This window comes from Carassius carassius, chromosome 32 (genome assembly GCF_963082965.1).
Source record: "Carassius carassius chromosome 32, fCarCar2.1, whole genome shotgun sequence".
Classification (NCBI taxonomy): Eukaryota; Metazoa; Chordata; class Actinopteri; order Cypriniformes; family Cyprinidae; genus Carassius; species Carassius carassius.
In genome coordinates, this window is record NC_081786.1 from 2,764,714 (window position 1) to 2,781,930 (window position 17,217).

The 17,217-nt window shown below is 37.9% G+C and overlaps 1 protein-coding gene across 2 annotated transcripts; it reads right to left on the bottom strand.

Moving 5' to 3' along the window:
• Positions 1-305: 305 nt before the first annotated feature.
• Positions 306-17,109, bottom strand: LOC132113147 (XK-related protein 6-like). Of its 2 annotated transcripts, none has more exons than XM_059520969.1 (3): positions 16,436-17,109; positions 2,620-2,816; positions 306-1,465 (listed from the first exon to the last, which is right to left on the bottom strand). In XM_059520969.1, exons 1-3 carry the CDS (start codon positions 17,044-17,046, stop codon positions 498-500), a joined length of 1,776 nt encoding a protein of 591 aa, XP_059376952.1. In that variant the 5' UTR covers positions 17,047-17,109; the 3' UTR covers positions 306-497. The 2 variants fall into 2 exon arrangements, with proteins under 2 accessions (XP_059376952.1, XP_059376951.1); XM_059520968.1 differs by lacking the exon at positions 16,436-17,109 and adding an exon at positions 5,882-5,974.
• Positions 17,110-17,217: the final 108 nt, after the last annotated feature.

A 17,217-nucleotide genomic window follows, 5' to 3' on the forward strand; every position in this document is an offset into this window, starting at 1 on the left:
GGCGTGTATAGTGATTAATTCACTAGAGGCCAAATCCCTATACCGTAGTTGGCAAGTAGAATTCCTACTCAAAAATCATCAACTCTTACCGAAAATAAGTGACTTGATTGCATCATCAGTACAAATCACAAGTGGAAAATCTAGGTTATAGCAGGTGCTTTTTGTATATAATGAAATATCTGAAATATAAGATCAGCTAATTGTTTAAAAAAACACAAGGCGGTGTTGACGTGGTCAACCAATCTCCATTTTTCCAATTTTATGGTTTCATCTGGCCGTAAACACCATGACGCATACATATCCCTCCACAGGGACACATTTCTAAACGGATATTGTAAAAAAGAGACAGTATATACATATAAAATATATACACATCTTCTAGAGGCTTCTCACGTAAAAGAAAAATGTGCAATGCTTAATGCTTACACTCTTTTACACACAAGTACACATTTATACGGAAACCAAAATGGCATGCATTTCACAAAACGTTGCAGATGTCACAGGGACGACTCATACTGCAGGAGCTCATACAGCAGTGGTCCATCCCTGTACCTGATCCCGACGGTGGCGGGCGTGATGAACTGCAGGATGTTTATCGTCCTTCGCAAGCGCCTGTCCACGAAGTGTGCATCCCATGCTGGGTAGCGTTTCCTAGGCATGTCAATCTTGATCAGAGGTCCCTCCGGCCTGTAGCGGCCCAAGGGAGTGGTGGGCTCGGGTGAGCGCACCTGAAACACGGGCAGGCAGGAGTCCACCGAGGCGTCGTCCTGCTGGCCAAAGGCCCCCATGGAAGCCCGACTGGTAGTGGGTTGGGACACTCGCGGTCCAGGGGTGAGAACCATGGGCTCGGCCTCAGGGGGGAATGGAAGTCCCCAAAGAAGCTCGGCACAACAGGAGCTGGCTAGCAGCCTTGTTTTAGGTCCCATCGGATGAAGGAACCCGTAGTAGATGCCCATGAACACCACCCCAGAGGCAAAGGTCAGGTAAACCCCGCAGAGCACCGGCACTGCATAGGAGTCAGTGGTGACTGGGTCTCGGTAGGCGTACCACAGGCAAGTAAGCACCGTATTCTCGGCAAGCACCACGAAGTAGTAGATAACCATGCGGAACCGGGTTCGGCCCTCCTTCACGTTGAACCAGCAAAAGATGTAGACGATGCCCACCACCATGTTGAAGAGCACCTCTTCCCATTTGGACATGCAAAAATCTGTGCCACCGTGCACAATCCAGAAAGCCATGGCACACCAGTGCACGACCACGAAGATGCCGAAGTAGATGTGGAAGATGGAAGCGAAGAGGGCGAAGGAGAGCACCCGTGAAGATATTGTGAAAAGCCTCCAGAATATGTGGATCAGCGCGCCTCTGTAGCTCATGCTCTTTTTGTCATCTCTGGAGTCGCGCAGGAGTTTGTGGTATGAAGCCAAAACCCAGGCAAGCGAGAGTAGTGAGGCAACGGAGGAGACACCTGTGAGGTATTCATGATGAGAGACAGTCTTCAGTATACGTATCTTTATATCAGGTGGAAACAGGGCCTCTGATATGCTTTCTGTGATCTGATCACAAGCAGTCAGCCAAGACACATGACCATTTGCACCTGGTTTTACCATGCGTTTTAAATGTGTCTCCTGTGACCATTTGACCCTACCCTCTTGTTTCGTCACACTTTACATTACTTTTCACAGAAGCACTGAATGTGACACACAAATATAATAGGCACAGACTGAACTCAGGTTAAACAAATCTAAGTTAGTGTGGATAAAAAAAATTAAGCTGTGAAGAAGGGGTGGGCGATGTGACCAAAATCTTGTATCACGATATGAGTAATTTAATTTTTTTGGTAACGATATAAATCACGATATAGTTATTTTTGCTTTAAATAAGGCCTTTATGATACCATAGTAATTTCATAATTCTTGTCACCAGTATCAATATCACAAAAATATATATATAATAATAATAAAAAACTCAAGCTCACTGAAGACAAGTAAACAGTCAAAGATTAAAAAGAACAAGAAACTAATTACAAGCAAGGACAAAAAAAAACTACAGTAGGATAAATAAGAAATGCTAAATACAATGTATAAAATAATCAAATGTATAAAACACTGCATATTCTTCACTGTGTAAATTAAAAATACATTTCTTCTTACTAAAGTTACAAGATTTAGTCAAGAGCAGTGAGAGATTTTCTCTCTTTTGTTGTTTGAGTAACATGAATGACAGACAGCAGGAATTTTAGACTGCTGTCACTTTAAGAGCTGCTTTCACTTTAGACCTAAATTACTTTGTTTATAAGGATACTTACAACATATACAAGTGTGTGTATTTAACTGTTCAAGGCCTATAAAGTGTCAATAATACCACCCCCCCCCCCCCACCTTATTCATGCACTTTTATCTGTACTCTTTCTATGTAAAATTAGAGGCAACCACTGTAATTTAATCACAATCCAAAAAAAGATGCTGCATACATGCAACATGAGTAGTTTTTGAATCTAAATTAGATTTACCACTATAAACAAAGCAGCGCTGCACTTATAAATATTATTTTAATATACAATTTCAAGCGCTAAGCTTTAGATGACTGAACTAACTCCACTAACGTACGGTTCACACTTACACTGCAGTGTCTCGGCCCGGTTCTTCTGGATCATTATGCAGAGTTGTAGCACCAGTTGGGGGGCACTCTCTAGAAACGTCTCCAGCAGCCGGAGCATGTTGACGTCAGCATACTCGTACATCATCGCCCAGTAGAAGCGCCGCCTGTGTTCCTTCTGCCGTCGACTCTGGATGCCCAGGTACATTGTGCGGATATACCTGTTCAGAAGAGCAAAACATTACTACAAGTAAACAATTTGTCTTCAGTTACCAGAGGCTACAAAAACATCATGTTCCAAAGATCCTTTTCAATGAGATGCATAGCTAATAAACATACACATCTCTGGACAAAATTAGCAACATTCTTGTAAACATTATTATTATTATTATCATTTTTGTATATAAAAATATATGCAGTTGTTTTTTTTTTATTTCAATTTTGTTTTCCTGTGTTACATAGAAACCAGAGAAATACTGTCACGGTCAACAGGAAGGGATCCCAATGCAGAGTGAGTGAAACGAGATTTACTGAAAACACGCAAGTTCACAGCACAGGGGTGGACAATCTTGGGACAGCTCCAACCAGCAGGGGGAGATCAATGCCCTGAGATGTAGACAGTCTGGGGTACAGTCTCAGTCGTTGGTTAAATCTGGGCCAAAGGATGGGGAGAAAACCAGAGCAGAAAACAGCAGAACATGCAAGCAGAGTGAAGGGGCTCAAAGCAGGCAGTATCAGAGATTCGATTCTCAGCACCAGGCTTCGTTGTCAGGCCGCCTTGGGGAACCAACAAGCAGGGAGTCTCAGGCTGGTAGAGAAGAACTGGAGGGAACACACAGCACAAACACACAACAAGGCACCACTCAAGACCACACAACAACACTACTCAGCGCAACACACAGAGAAACAACATGTAAAACACTATTTTGACCATTGGAAATCTCTGTTTTTTCAGGAATCTAGTCACCTCAATGCAGGTTAATATCCAATAAATCGACATTATATGTGGTGCTGCATCCAAGGACTTGCTCATTTTTGTTATTTGTCCAACTGTTCACTTGGCATCACTATCTGACTTCCCATCAATGCATTTTACCAAAAATGGACACAGCTACAAAGCATTGAGTGTTCTTAAAATGATAGTATTTGGAAAATAAATTAATTAATTAATACATAAATAAATAATTTATGTATGTATTTAGAAGATAAATTGTACAATAAATTGTATCGTTCGCATGTGCCCATCATTTTCACAAGTTGCTTGAGGCACAGCGACTCTGGACATAAGCATGGATTATTTATGTCTATAAAATGAGCTGAAGCACATAGCAGCAGGAGCTTCTCATCATAGGCAGACTTATTACATCAGTGTCCTGGAGAACCCAAATACAACACTCTCATTTTAGAAGAAATATTAAGGGCAGTATTCACACTGTGACAATATACCGGAGACAAGAAGGCATCACTGCTCCAGTGATTTTTTTTATTATATTTCAAATTTGTTTTGATGTATTTTTGCTTTTTATTTTTATTTTATTTCAATTTTTTTTTATCTCAACCAACTAAATGAAAGAAAAGTTGCTTTGACAGTTAGCTTAAATAAGTATACATTTTTATATTTTATTTCAGTTAACATACATTTTATGTCAAGTAAGAAATGTTTTTTATGGTTATATTTTATATAATAACCCTCCACTGCTCATATACTCTAGTCTGGAGTGTAGAGCTGTGAAAACAGACAAACGGAGTGAGAAATCACAGTATATCGCATATGCATCTAAGCGATTTCACAGTTTGCATATTAACACTGCATTTATTTACAGTCACTGTGGGACATATCTGAACTATAATGATTAATGGCCAATATTGACTGTATGCAAACAAACAGACAACCTCTCTGTGTTGATATATAGCCAGTGGATACTGCACTGCCTGAACTGGGATATTAAAGCTTCTGCCATCCAGCAGGCTTCAGGCATGAGTCTAACGCCAGACAGAAAGAGTTATCTCTCAAATCTCTCTAATAGTTCCACAGGAAGTCACTCAGTGCACAGCCTTTATTTGCTTTATGTTTCCAGCTGAATGAGTCACCGTACGCAGCTGTCCCATCGACCGGGATGGGTTACAGTAATGTTGGGTTTCATGTCATCCAAGCTGTTTCCCGTGTTAATCAATACAGCCTTAAAAGCATGGAGTGCATGTACTAAAATCACTCTGTATGAAAGCTGATAAATTTAGCCACAAATTCATAGGATGCACTGTGAGATACAGTTTAATGTTTTAGTAGCAACATTTTTTTTAAAGAAGTCTCTTTTGCACACCAAGGCTGCATTTATTTGATTAAAAAAATACAGTAATTTTGTGACATATTTTACAAATTCAAATAAATGCTTTCTATCTGAAAATATTGTAAAATGTAATTTATTCCCGTGATTTTTCGGCATTATTACTCCAGTCTTCAGTGTCACATGATTCTTCAGATATCATTCTATTCTCATTTAATACATTCTAGCTGAATAAAAAGTATGGAGACAGTGATTTTTGACGATTTTTTTTATAGAAATATTTTAATGTTTTCTAACATTATATACATTTATTTAACTTTTGATCAATTTCATGCATGATTACAGAATAAAAGCATTAATTTATTTCAGAAAAACAAAAAAAAATAAGATTAAGAACATACAGTAAGATGTAGTCATTATAATAGAGAAATAAAACAGTGCTAATAAAACACTAGAATCGCAAGAGCTCTAGAAAGGAGATAATACAGATGTGCCATATTAATGCATCCAATCGATCTCTCATCTCCCCAGTCTCCTTCATAGAGGCAACAAAACTATGAATGAAAATAAGCACGCCAACACATAGATCCATATAAAGCAATAATCTTTTCCAGTGTCTAAATACAGACAAACAGAATTACTTCGCTTTTTATCTAGAATTGTGACACCTCGGATGAAAGATTTGCACGCCTGTGAAATCCTGGGGTTTTCCCGCTAAATCCCTCCTGGGGGAAACTATGAAAAAAAAGGATTTCCACTGTTTCATATCATCCCACAAACATATGGAGAGAGACAGTGGGAAAATGATTGGGAACATTATGCATGCGTGTGATATGCCAAATTTATTCTCTTTCCATCTCACTTTCCAGCACTTCAAAATAATTTTTTTTAAGTAAAACAAGTTGTTAGAGGTGGTGAAACGAGAAAGATGTTTTTGCATTAATAATACAGAAGCGAATGTTAAAAAGGGGGGAAATAAAGAGACAGAGAGGTAGACTTACACTCATCTCGCTCTGTTCCAGAAGCCTCTTTCTTTCTCTCATTCTTTCTGTCTGTGAGCGAGTAAACCTCCCTGTCCAAAACCAAACAGCTTCTGTCTAGACCACCAGTCCATCAGGGAAACTAATGCAAAACAAACAGAATATAATGGAGTCATGAAATGAGAATGGGATGACGGAGAACACATGACAACCAAACTGCAACAGAATTATGAGATCGAACAGACATCAAATGAAAATGGGTAAAATGACTCCAAACAAGGCAGAAATTAGAATCTCATAAAGCAGAGGGATGGATATGCTATTTAGAAAGAGAAGAGAATTCTGAACCGGAATGCAATATATAAGCTCAGATTTCTGACTTTTTCCTTGCAGTGAACTCTGACTTAACATTCCGCAATTGTATTAAAAAAATGTTTGCCAAAGAATAAAAATCTAAACAGATTTTCTGATATTTTTTATATCATGTTTTTTTTTTTTATTCTGAGAGAAAAAGTCTGAATTGAAAAATAAAATCCTAACAAAAGTAAATACATATCATGAGCATGATCAGAAATAATTACAGGACAGATTATCAGTTAATGAAGGCTAATTGTCATGCACAATATTATGTAATGTCCTAAAAACACTTTAACCAGAGTGCATGATTTATAAACATTTTGAAATTTCCATCATAACCAGCTCCATATGTATGGCATTTCTGAAGTAAGCTTGCTTGTAAGCTCACCTGGTCCAGCATTGCACTTGCAATGTAAAGCACAAGGGTACATGTCCCATGAAACACCAATTACGGTAATATAGCTAAAAATAAAATATTAGAAGCAAACTAAAATGGCATAGTTGCTTCAGTAAATGCATGTTTATCTCACATTTGTTTTTAGCTTTAAAGTAACGTTTATGTTTCAACAACAACCAACGTGATAAAACACTGCTAGATTCACGTTCATCATGTTTCGGATAAAACTAAACACGCATCATTCATTCACTGGATATTTCACTTCGAAAGTATCGTGCAACGTGCAAAAAGCATAAATTAAATCTGCAAAAATTACGCCGCAAGCATGTTTTTCTAATGAGCCTTGGTTGGAAAAATACCCCATAAACTCAAAACAAAACTCTATTCTAGTTGCACACACACAAAAAAATGACAGTATGTTATTAATCACAAAACACCCCCTTCAGGGTGATATGAGATTTATTACCATGATCATACATTATCCCTCACACATTTATCAACAACACAATATGAAATCATACCACATGATAATATGGCCATGAAAAAGAGCTAAAGCAAACACCGTGAGGATGGTCAGAAATCATAGGTACTGTATTTGGTTGAAGCTAAAATGCCACTGAAAGTAATATAACTGCCCTGGATATGTACAACCCGAATTCCGGAGAAGTTGGGACGTTTTTTAAATTTTAATAAAATGAAAACTAAAGGAATTTCAAATCACATGAGCCAATATTTTATTCACAATAGAACATAGATAACGTAGCAAATGTTTAAACTGAGAAATTTTACACTTTTATCCACTTAATTAGCTCATTTAAAATTTAATGCCTGCTACAGGTCTCAAAAAAGTTGGCACGGGGGCAACAAATGGCTAAAAAAGCAAGCAGTTTTGAAAAGATTCAGCTGGGAGAACATCTAGTGATTAATTAAGTTAATTGATATCAGGTCTGTAACATGATTAGCTATAAAAGCTTTGTCTTAGAGAAGCAGAGTCTCTCAGAAGTAAAGATGGGCAGAGGCTCTCCAATCTGTAAAAGACTGCGTAAAAAAATTGTGGAGAACTTTAAAAACAATGTTCCTCAACGTCAAATTGCAAAGGCTTTGCAAATCTCATCATCTACAGTGCATAACATCATCAAAAGATTCAGAGAAACTGGAGAAATCTCTGTGCGTAAGGGACAAGGCCGGAGACTTTTATTGGATGCCCGTGGTCTTCGGGCTCTCAGACGACACTGCATCACTCATCGGCATGATTGTGTCAATGACATTACTAAATGGGCCCAGGAATACTTTCAGAAACCACTGTCGGTAAACACAATCCACCGTGCCATCAGCAGATGCCAACTAAAGCTCTATCATGCAAAAAGGAAGCCATATGTGAACATGGTCCAGAAGCGCCGTCGTGTCCTGTGGGCCAAGGCTCATTTAAAATGGACTATTTCAAAGTGGAATAGTGTTTTATGGTCAGACGAGTCCAAATTTGACATTCTTGTTGGAAATCACGGACGCCGTGTCCTCCGGGCTAAAGAGGAGGGAGACCTTCCAGCATGTTATCAGCGTTCAGTTCAAAAGCCAGCATCTCTGATGGTATGGGGGTGCATAAGTGCATACGGTATGGGCAGCTTGCATGTTTTGGAAGCTCTGTGAATGCTGAAAGGTATATAAAGGTTTTAGAGCAACATATGCTTCCCTCCAAACAACGTCTATTTCAGGGAAGGCCTTGTTTATTTCAGCAGGACAATGCAAAACCACATACTGCAGCTATAACAACAGCATGGCTTCGTCGTAGAAGAGTCCGGGTGCTAACCTGGCCTGCCTGCAGTCCAGATCTTTCACCTATAGAGAACATTTGGCGCATCATTAAACGAAAAATACGTCAAAGACGACCACGAACTCTTCAGCAGCTGGAAATCTATATAAGGCAAGAATGGGACCAAATTCCAACAGCAAAACTCCAGCAACTCATAGCCTCAATGCCCAGACGTCTTCAAACTGTTTTGAAAAGAAAAGGAGATGCTACACCATGGTAAACATGCCCCGTCCCAACTATTTTGAGACCTGTAGCAGAAATCAAAATTGAAATGAGCTCATTTTGTGCATAAAATTGTAAACTTTCTCAGTTTAAACATTTGCTATGTTATCTATGTTCTATTGTGAATAAAATATTGGCTCATGTGATTTGAAAGTCTTTTAGTTTTCATTTTATTAAAATTTAAAAAACGTCCCAACTTTTCCGGAATTCGGGTTGTAAAATACAAACAGAAAAATGGTCCAGCAAGTGTCTTATTTTTTTAGGCCTACATATATTGTATAAAATATCAGCTAGGAAAACACTGAATAACACTCTAAAAAAAACACTGTGACAACTGCAAAAGCGCAAATACATTCAAATGCATGGTGACAGATTTCAGCAGAGACCTGCATAATTCAACACAAGGATCTGCAAATGATTTTGAATGTATTCCAGCAGAGCGTTTATTTTGTTATGATAATTTATACATTATTTAAACACAGTTTTGTTGTTTGATATTTATTTAATTGGTCTCTTAGTTCTGAAACTGTATGTCACAGTAGAAATATGAAAAAATATGAAAAGTTCTGAATAAAATTTCAATTAAACCATCATACAGCAGATAATGTACAACATGCAGACACAAGTGTTTCTAAATGTAGAAAATAATGCAATCTCCATTCTCCTTTTTTCAAATGCATACAGTTTGACTCTGCTCATTAAACCAGGATAGATGCAAAACATTATATTAACACTGAGAACATTACACCTGGATCCTATTTTGAAGCTAGAGCATATTCCTTGAAAAGAAATATTTGCTGAAAATATGCTCACCCTCAGGACATCCAAGATGAAGACAAGTATGTTTCTTCAACACATTTGGAGAAATGTAGCATTACATCACTTGCTCAGCAATGGATCCTCTGCAGTGAATGGGTGCCATCAGAGTCCAAATCGTCGATAAAAACATCACAATAATCCACAAGTAATCCACACCACTACAGCCCATCAATTACCATCTAATGTAGTGAAAAGCTGCAGGTTTCTGAGAAACAAATCCATCATTAAAGTATCCTTGAGCGGTTTGGATTATTGTGATGTTTTTATCAGCTCTTATTCTGACGGCACCCATTCACTGCAGAGGATCCATTGGTGATAAAGTGATGCTACATTTCTTCAAATCTGTTCCCATGAAGAAACACAAGTATCTACATCTGGGATGGTCTGAGGGTGAGCACATTTTCATTTTTGGGTGAACTATTCCTTTACGATATGCAGGTCTACAGTAAATTGTCTGGATTTTTGTGAAACAGGAAAATTTCACTTGCTCTCTCATTTGACCCCTAGATGAAGTATTCAGGTGCTACTTCAAGCGAGTGCATCATGACTAAGAGAAAGAACCTGCTGAGGCACTGTAAACTCTCTCTCTTTCTCTTCTGGAGAGCTGTTACTGAAACTCCCGCAGGGAGGATAGATTCAGTTCACAGGCTTTATGCTTTTACCCTGAAAATTTCAAAGATTGTGCCTGCAATCAATAATTGAACACAGCTTTAACACTAAGGTTTGTGTGCAACTCAGGTTCTCACAGCAGAATCTTTTATAAGGAAACAGTCTGGGTTCAGTTCAAAGCTTTAAAGCTGAACAGACTGTTGAGCAGTTAGCAATACAAACTGAGGAAACAGACTTTTAGACCTTTTTCAGCTACTGGGACATTTCTGAGCACTTAACAAACGGGCACGATTGTGAAAACATCTAAAAGGTTAATACACCATGAAAAAATTATGTATGTTTTAGAGTACAATAAAAATGTCTCTTTTTCTGAATTTCCGCCACTTTCAGAAATCAGACAGATTAATATGTAGGTCTTTACAGAAGCAAAAAAAGCCTTTGCATACAAAAACATCAAACTATTATAAAAATAGATAAATAAAACGCATAATATGACCTCTTCAAAAAGAGCAAACAGTCGATTCTATCTAGCTAATTTCAACCCCTGAAAGTTATTCGTAATCCAGCAAATTCCAGTTTAAATTTTCTGTTTTCTGTTCTGTATATTTTTGGTCGCAGCTGCAGAATGAATTCAACAATTATGATATTTACCCTCATACTGTACACGCAAAGACTGAAACTATAGCTGCAATCTTCTCTGAAAGTCCAGTGAATGTAATTCCCCAATAAAAAGAAACAATATTAAGGCTCACAGTTCTCTGAAAGGTTTAATGGTTGATGGAGGATCATGTGGCTAAGTAGAAGTAAGAGCTACTCAGGTTTAGAAGCTAAACACATTATGAAATCATGTGTTTGTATAATGATAAAGCACTGTGCATATTGACTGTTTCAAAGTGAATTCATTTTTGCATTCATACCAGATTTTTTACAGTGTCATACTGTAGTTTCTTTTTTAACATTTTGAAACAAAAAAATCATTTTAATTTAAGTAAATATTTTGTTGTTTTTGTTATCTGAAAATATTTAATAGGTTTTTTTTTAATAAATCTAAATAGTTTTTATTTTATTTTATTTTTATAAAAATGTAACTAAATTAAGATGATAAATGTTGTTGTTGTTTTCAGGTTATTTCAAGCAACAACATTTTTATTAACTATAATGACCCTAATAAAATAATAACAGATAACAGAATAAAATAAATAACTGATTCAAATAAATAAGATCAGTATTTTAATAACTTTCCAGGTAAAGGAAATAAACATTAAATTAAATAACTGAAATAAAAAAAATATATATTTATACTTTATTTCAGCTAGTTGCCAAAGCAAAATGTATTTATGTTTTAATTTAAGCACTAAAAAACACACAGAAATGCAAATGATTAAACTACAGACATAAAAAAGCTTAAAACAAATGACAACCCCCCCCCCAAACACACACACACACACAAATACTAAAACACAAGTACTAAAATAAAAGTGGAAAATATCTAATAAAATCAAATATTTATTTAAAATATCATAATTTCTTAGTCTAGCTTTTTTAAAGAGATCATATGATGCGATTTCAAGTTTCCCTTTCTCTTTGGACTGTTATAAGCTGTTTGTCCATAGATAAGATCCCTATTAAAGTTGCAAAGACTAAAGTCTCAAACCTAAAGAGATATTTTTTATAAATGTTAAGAGTCATCCACGCCTACCTAAAAGACCCCCCCTCACTCTAACACACCCCCACATCTATGTCACTGTGTGGGAAGATTTGCATAACACTGCCCAAATGTTCACGTTCATGAAATTACTTTGTTTTATAACACTGTTCCAGAACAGTTCAAACGAAATATATAGATGTGTTCAGTGGATTTTACGGAGCAAGAGGACTGTTTTCCGAACCAGCAGCCTACAATGCCGACTGTTCTGACAAATAATGCTGACTGTAAGTACGTTTTCATATTTAAAAGATTTGCCACTGATGATTCAAATGTGAGTTTTGAGCAGTGTAGAGAAGTGCTTGTTGTCTGTTGTTTCTCCGATCACAAATGCAGACATGTTTTATGTTTACGCAGTGTGATACGCAACACAACGCAATGCGTAAAGAGACAGTATAAGTCATTATAATCAGTAATTATGTCCCCACTGGAAGGAACAAATGCCTCGTTTATAATGGATTTTATTGTTTTTGTCTCGTCGCACCGGGATATGGCATCACAGTTTGGTAAGGGGAGTAACATTTCCGTCATACGCTTGAGGTATTCGGCCAATCACAAGGCACTGCATAGCTGGCCAATCAGCATACACCTCGCTTTTCAGACCGATGAGCTTTGTGAAAATCATGAAAATTTGTGGAAAATATTGTGTTTTTTAACCTTAAACCGCATACATTTCATTACACTAAATACATTTTAAAAAATCTTTTTTTTAGCAACGTCATATGACCCCTTTAATAAACCTGGAGTTGTGCACTGAAAATATTGTTTGGCTCTGTGACAGGTTGCTTATGTTCCTATTCTAAAATGCATGACTGTAAACTGGAATGTGACAGATTCAAAGAATCTTAAGTTCAAAAACATTACACACATTACACACTATGAGTCTCCTGCTATGAGCAACTGGTACCTTGTATTTCTCATGTATTGCTCATAGAAAAAGAGAGCATTCGCAATATATAAACAATGTAAATGCTGAACCTTAAACAAGGTAAAGGTTGCATGAGTGGGTGGACAAGAAAACATGAAAGCAATATCTTGTGAGAGGGATACGTGTAGCAGTGAAGTGTGTCCCAGGAGCCACTCCTGCTGCGGTTAAGTGGAGGCCGTAAAAGGCCAGTAACGTGCCGGTGAAAGGTGTGAGCTCTGGGGCGAAACTGCACTGAACATATACAGAACAGAATTCAGGTCAGTGTGTCAATGCCAACATCTACCCTTACACCAGCTGCTGGACTACAGATCACTACAGATCATGTATCAGGACCGCATGGACCCGCAGCTCACCCGTTTCATTAGGATGCTGCCCAGAGGGTTAAAAACAGATACAAGAATGCTAATTAGATTCTTGTGTTTTCTTTAAAGGAATAAAAGTATGTAGTTTCTTAAAGGTCCTATAATAAGAAGAGTTCATGCTCTTTGTGATATTCTTGTCTCTAGATACGTCCTGTTTCCCTTTTTCAGTGCAAGTCTAGGGGATTTCATCCATTTTGATTTTAACACTTGTCCAAAACTATCCAAATTATTTTAGGAACTATTCATATGAAAATAGCACACTCTTTATTTGAGACAAGATGACTCTTAACATTTATCAAAAATATGCCAATAAGGTAAGAATTTTTTTTTTTCTTTGAATTAAGTTTATTCTTCTGATGCCAAATTCCTCTCTTTTTAAGCATAAACTCACTTTTGATTAATTTTTAGAAAACAAAACTTAATGTCTTAAATTATTTTATATTTATAGCTTACAGTATATACAAGTAAATGTATCTTGATTTAAGATTGTTTAGATATTTGTACAGGAAAAAGTTACAATTTTTTTCAGTTCAGTATTTAAGGTTAAGTGTTTGTTCAATTCACTAACTTGAAATATACTTAAAAAAATAGACATTTTTCAAATTTGTAAATACAGATTATTGAAGTACATTTAGCAAGAAAATACTCTTTCAGTCTTTCTAAAAATACAAACAAATCACATTTAATTTAATTTGGCATTTCTTTGTATTTTTCTTATTAATTTTACTAGTAGTATTTGATTGAAAACTGTTTTACAACATTTTTAGTGCAAAACAACACTAATTAAATGTATTATTATTATTATTATTATTATTATTATTATTATTATTATTAAACCAGGAAGAAAAAAAAAAGCTTTTTGAGCTCTTTTTGAAATCTCTTTTACAGAAGTGTCCAGACCAAGATATGCAGCAAAAAAAATTATGTGCACACAAACCCAAATACAATTAGACAAACATGGAATATTAAAAAATTAAAATAGCAGACAGAGACCAGAGAGAAACTAACAAGCCATCTTAGAACTATTAATTAATTTCTTTGTTGATTAATTGTAGTCATATGTTAACAGTAGGGTCCAAAAAACCTCTTGGTAACATTCAGAACATCATTTTCTCAATCCTGTAAGCCCAAATGTCACAGAATAACAACTGGACATGATCTGCATGTGTAAAGTGAATGCATGGAAGCTGAATGGATCGTCACGCTGTGAGAGCTCAGAGTCAAGCTGGGGTCTTACAATTTGAACACCGCAATCAGTCCTCATCAGTGTTAGATCTCTGCCAAGAGAAGCATATGTTCATCCAGAGAGTGTGAGCGCCGCCGACAGGGAACAAATTCTCTGCCTGTGCCCGACAGCTTCTGGTCAGCGCTGAGCCCGACAGATGATCTTAACCGGCGTGACAGTCAACTACTGTTTTTTCCGGACTATAAGTTGCACTTTTTTTCATAGTTTGGCTGGTCCTGCGACTTATAGTCAGGTGCGACTTATTTATCAAAATTAATTTGACATGAACCGAGAGAAATGAACTAAAAGATATGAACCAAGAGAAAACATTACCGTCTACAGCCGCGAGAGGGCGCTCTAAGCTGCTCAGTGCTCCTGTAGTCTACACTGAAGACATAGAGCGCCCTCTCGCCGCTGGAGACGGTAATGTTTTCTCTTAGTTCTTGGTTCTAAATAAATGCGACTTGTACTCAGGTGCGACTTATAGTCCGAAAAATACGGTAATTGTCTTATTCATGCCTGCAGACACTGACTACTTCTCCTGTCGCCCTGCTGATGAAGCCAAACATCAACTACAAGCTATTCTTACATATCACTGGACACTCTCAAAATACAGGCTCGGCCGCTGTGTGGAGCTAATCACAGGCTATTATTATATATTCTGAACAGAACAGAGCACAGATATGATGTTTTATTACTTGGAAATGCTGTAATCTGACTGAAAAATCATGCAGCCTAGAAACCTTCTCTAATCTAATAATTTCTATGAAAATGCAATTTAAAATGAATGTTCCACTTTATATGACCGGTTAAAGTTATTCTGCACCAACAGACTTAACTATGGCAGTAAATAAACCCAATTAATAAACCCAGATTAATTGCACAAAATCAGTCATTCAACTGGCACAACTGCATTCCCGAAAAAAATGGAATTGAATTGAAAATATTATAATTAATATTTTAATGACAATTACGCATATTTTATCAAGAGAAAACTGGGAAGCAAATTGTAATTAACCGTTATATGCAAAATATCAAAATGCAAAATAACTTTTTCTTTATGCTATATTTTTTGTGAGATACTACAATTTACGGGGGGCTCTGTATTCACCTATTCGTCCTCATGCTGTATCTTGATGACATGTTTGTGATTCTGCACTTGGTTAAAAGCATCTGAATGCTAATGCTGGTGCTCATAATTTGTCATTTATTCCTATTCAACTGCAGAGCTTAACAGACCACATCAGACCAATGCAACCCCTCAGCAGAACACACACGCTTCTCAGTCAGCATTAAATATGACCTTGGAATGGCTCAAATATTGACAACATCTTGAAGACAAGACTGAAAGTGCACGCAACATGCTACAAAATCAAGCCCAAGCTGGATGCAGCAAAACCAACCCAACCAGACCGAGGTTTGTTTTCCTCTTGCAGAGGTCATTCAAGTAAATTAATTACAAGCTCTATTGATTTCACACTCTCCAGCCCGAAGTGAGCCCGTCATTCTGCTGAAATGAACTGTTTGGCATCGTTACACAGATGGTTAGAGGATACTGAACAAGCTGTAAAGCAAGAGAAAGAAAACATTGTGTTTCAACTGAGCTAGCCTGTTTGACTTGATGGACATATAATGTGACCCTGGAAAACACGACCAGTAATAAGAGTGAAAGTTGAATAAATAAGCAGAATAAATAAGCTTTCCGTTGATGTATGGTTTGTTAGGATATGTCACTATTTGGCTGAGATACAACTGATTGATAATCTGGAATCTGAGGGTGCAAAAAAAAATCAAAATATTGAGAAAATCACCTTTAAAGTTATCCAAATTAAGTTCTTAGTGATGCATATTGCTAATCAAAAAATAAGTTAAGGTAGGAAATTTACAAAATAGCTTCATGGAACATGAAATGTACTTAACATCCTAATGATTTTTGGCATAAAAGGAAAATCGATAATTTTGACCCATATTTTTGCCTATTGCTACAAACATCCCCATGCTACTTATAACTGATGTTGTGCTCCAGGGTCACATTTGATACATGTGCATGCAATCGCTCAGTTTATGTGTGCATGATCTCCGGAGTCAAAACAAGCACATCATGTGCATCTGATCAGTACATGTGACGCCCAGCCTCTTACCTCCACACTTGTCCCATCTGAAGGATGTGGACGCAAGCATGCCAGATCCAAATGGAGATCACACAGCACCTGTCCCTGCCGTAGATGCGCGAGCTCAGATCCGCCGTGGCTTTTCTGCTGAGCCCCTCCACGGCCCCGAGCCCGCCGCCGGCGTAATCCTGGACGAACCACCTGAAGCTCAGGATCTGGACCAGCACCGACGGCACCAGCACGAAGAACAGCGTGAGCCCGAACCACAGATAGTCCCGTTTGAAGTAGTAGTCCAACGCTAGCCACAAGTCCGTGCCGACGTCCCAGAAGAAGACGAGCAGCGCGAGGACGATCCAGAGACAGTCCAGCCACAGGCGCTCCTCCCGCTGGTGCTGATGCTGCGGCCGCCTGCTTCCTCCTCCTCCTCCTCCAGCAGCAGCAGCAGCAGCAGCATCCCTGTCTCCCAGCAGCGACTGCAGACACGCGCTCCTGCAGCCCCAGTAGCACGACGACGTGTTGCAGCAGTGGCAGATGTGTATAGCCGCGCTGTCCAGCGCATCCTCGTCACAGACCGCCTCGTCCAGGTTGTGCAGCTGGGCGAAACCGGTAACGACCCCCAAGCCATCGGATTTTGCTGCCATCTTGCTCTCTGGAACGCTTTACCCCCCACCTTCCCCTCCTTCCGCGCTCCGTGACGTCACTTCCGCGATACCTGTACTGGAGTGTGTGTGTGTGTGTGTGTGTGAGAGAGAGAGAGAGAGAGAGAGAGAGAGAGAGAGAGAGAGAGACAACGATGCTACTTAAAATTTTTG

Excerpts from the sequence above, each read along its gene's own strand:
- LOC132113147 (XM_059520969.1), bottom strand. The coding sequence starts at position 17,046 with ATGGCAGCAAAATCCGATGGCTTGGGGGTCGTTACCGGTTTCGCCCAG. Across the intron at positions 2,817-16,435 it reads CAGATGGGACAAGTGTGGAG|GTATATCCGCACAATGTACC; the intron begins GTAAGAGGCTGG and ends TCTTCTGAACAG. Across the intron at positions 1,466-2,619 it reads CCGGGCCGAGACACTGCAGT|GTGTCTCCTCCGTTGCCTCA; the intron begins GTAAGTGTGAAC and ends AATACCTCACAG.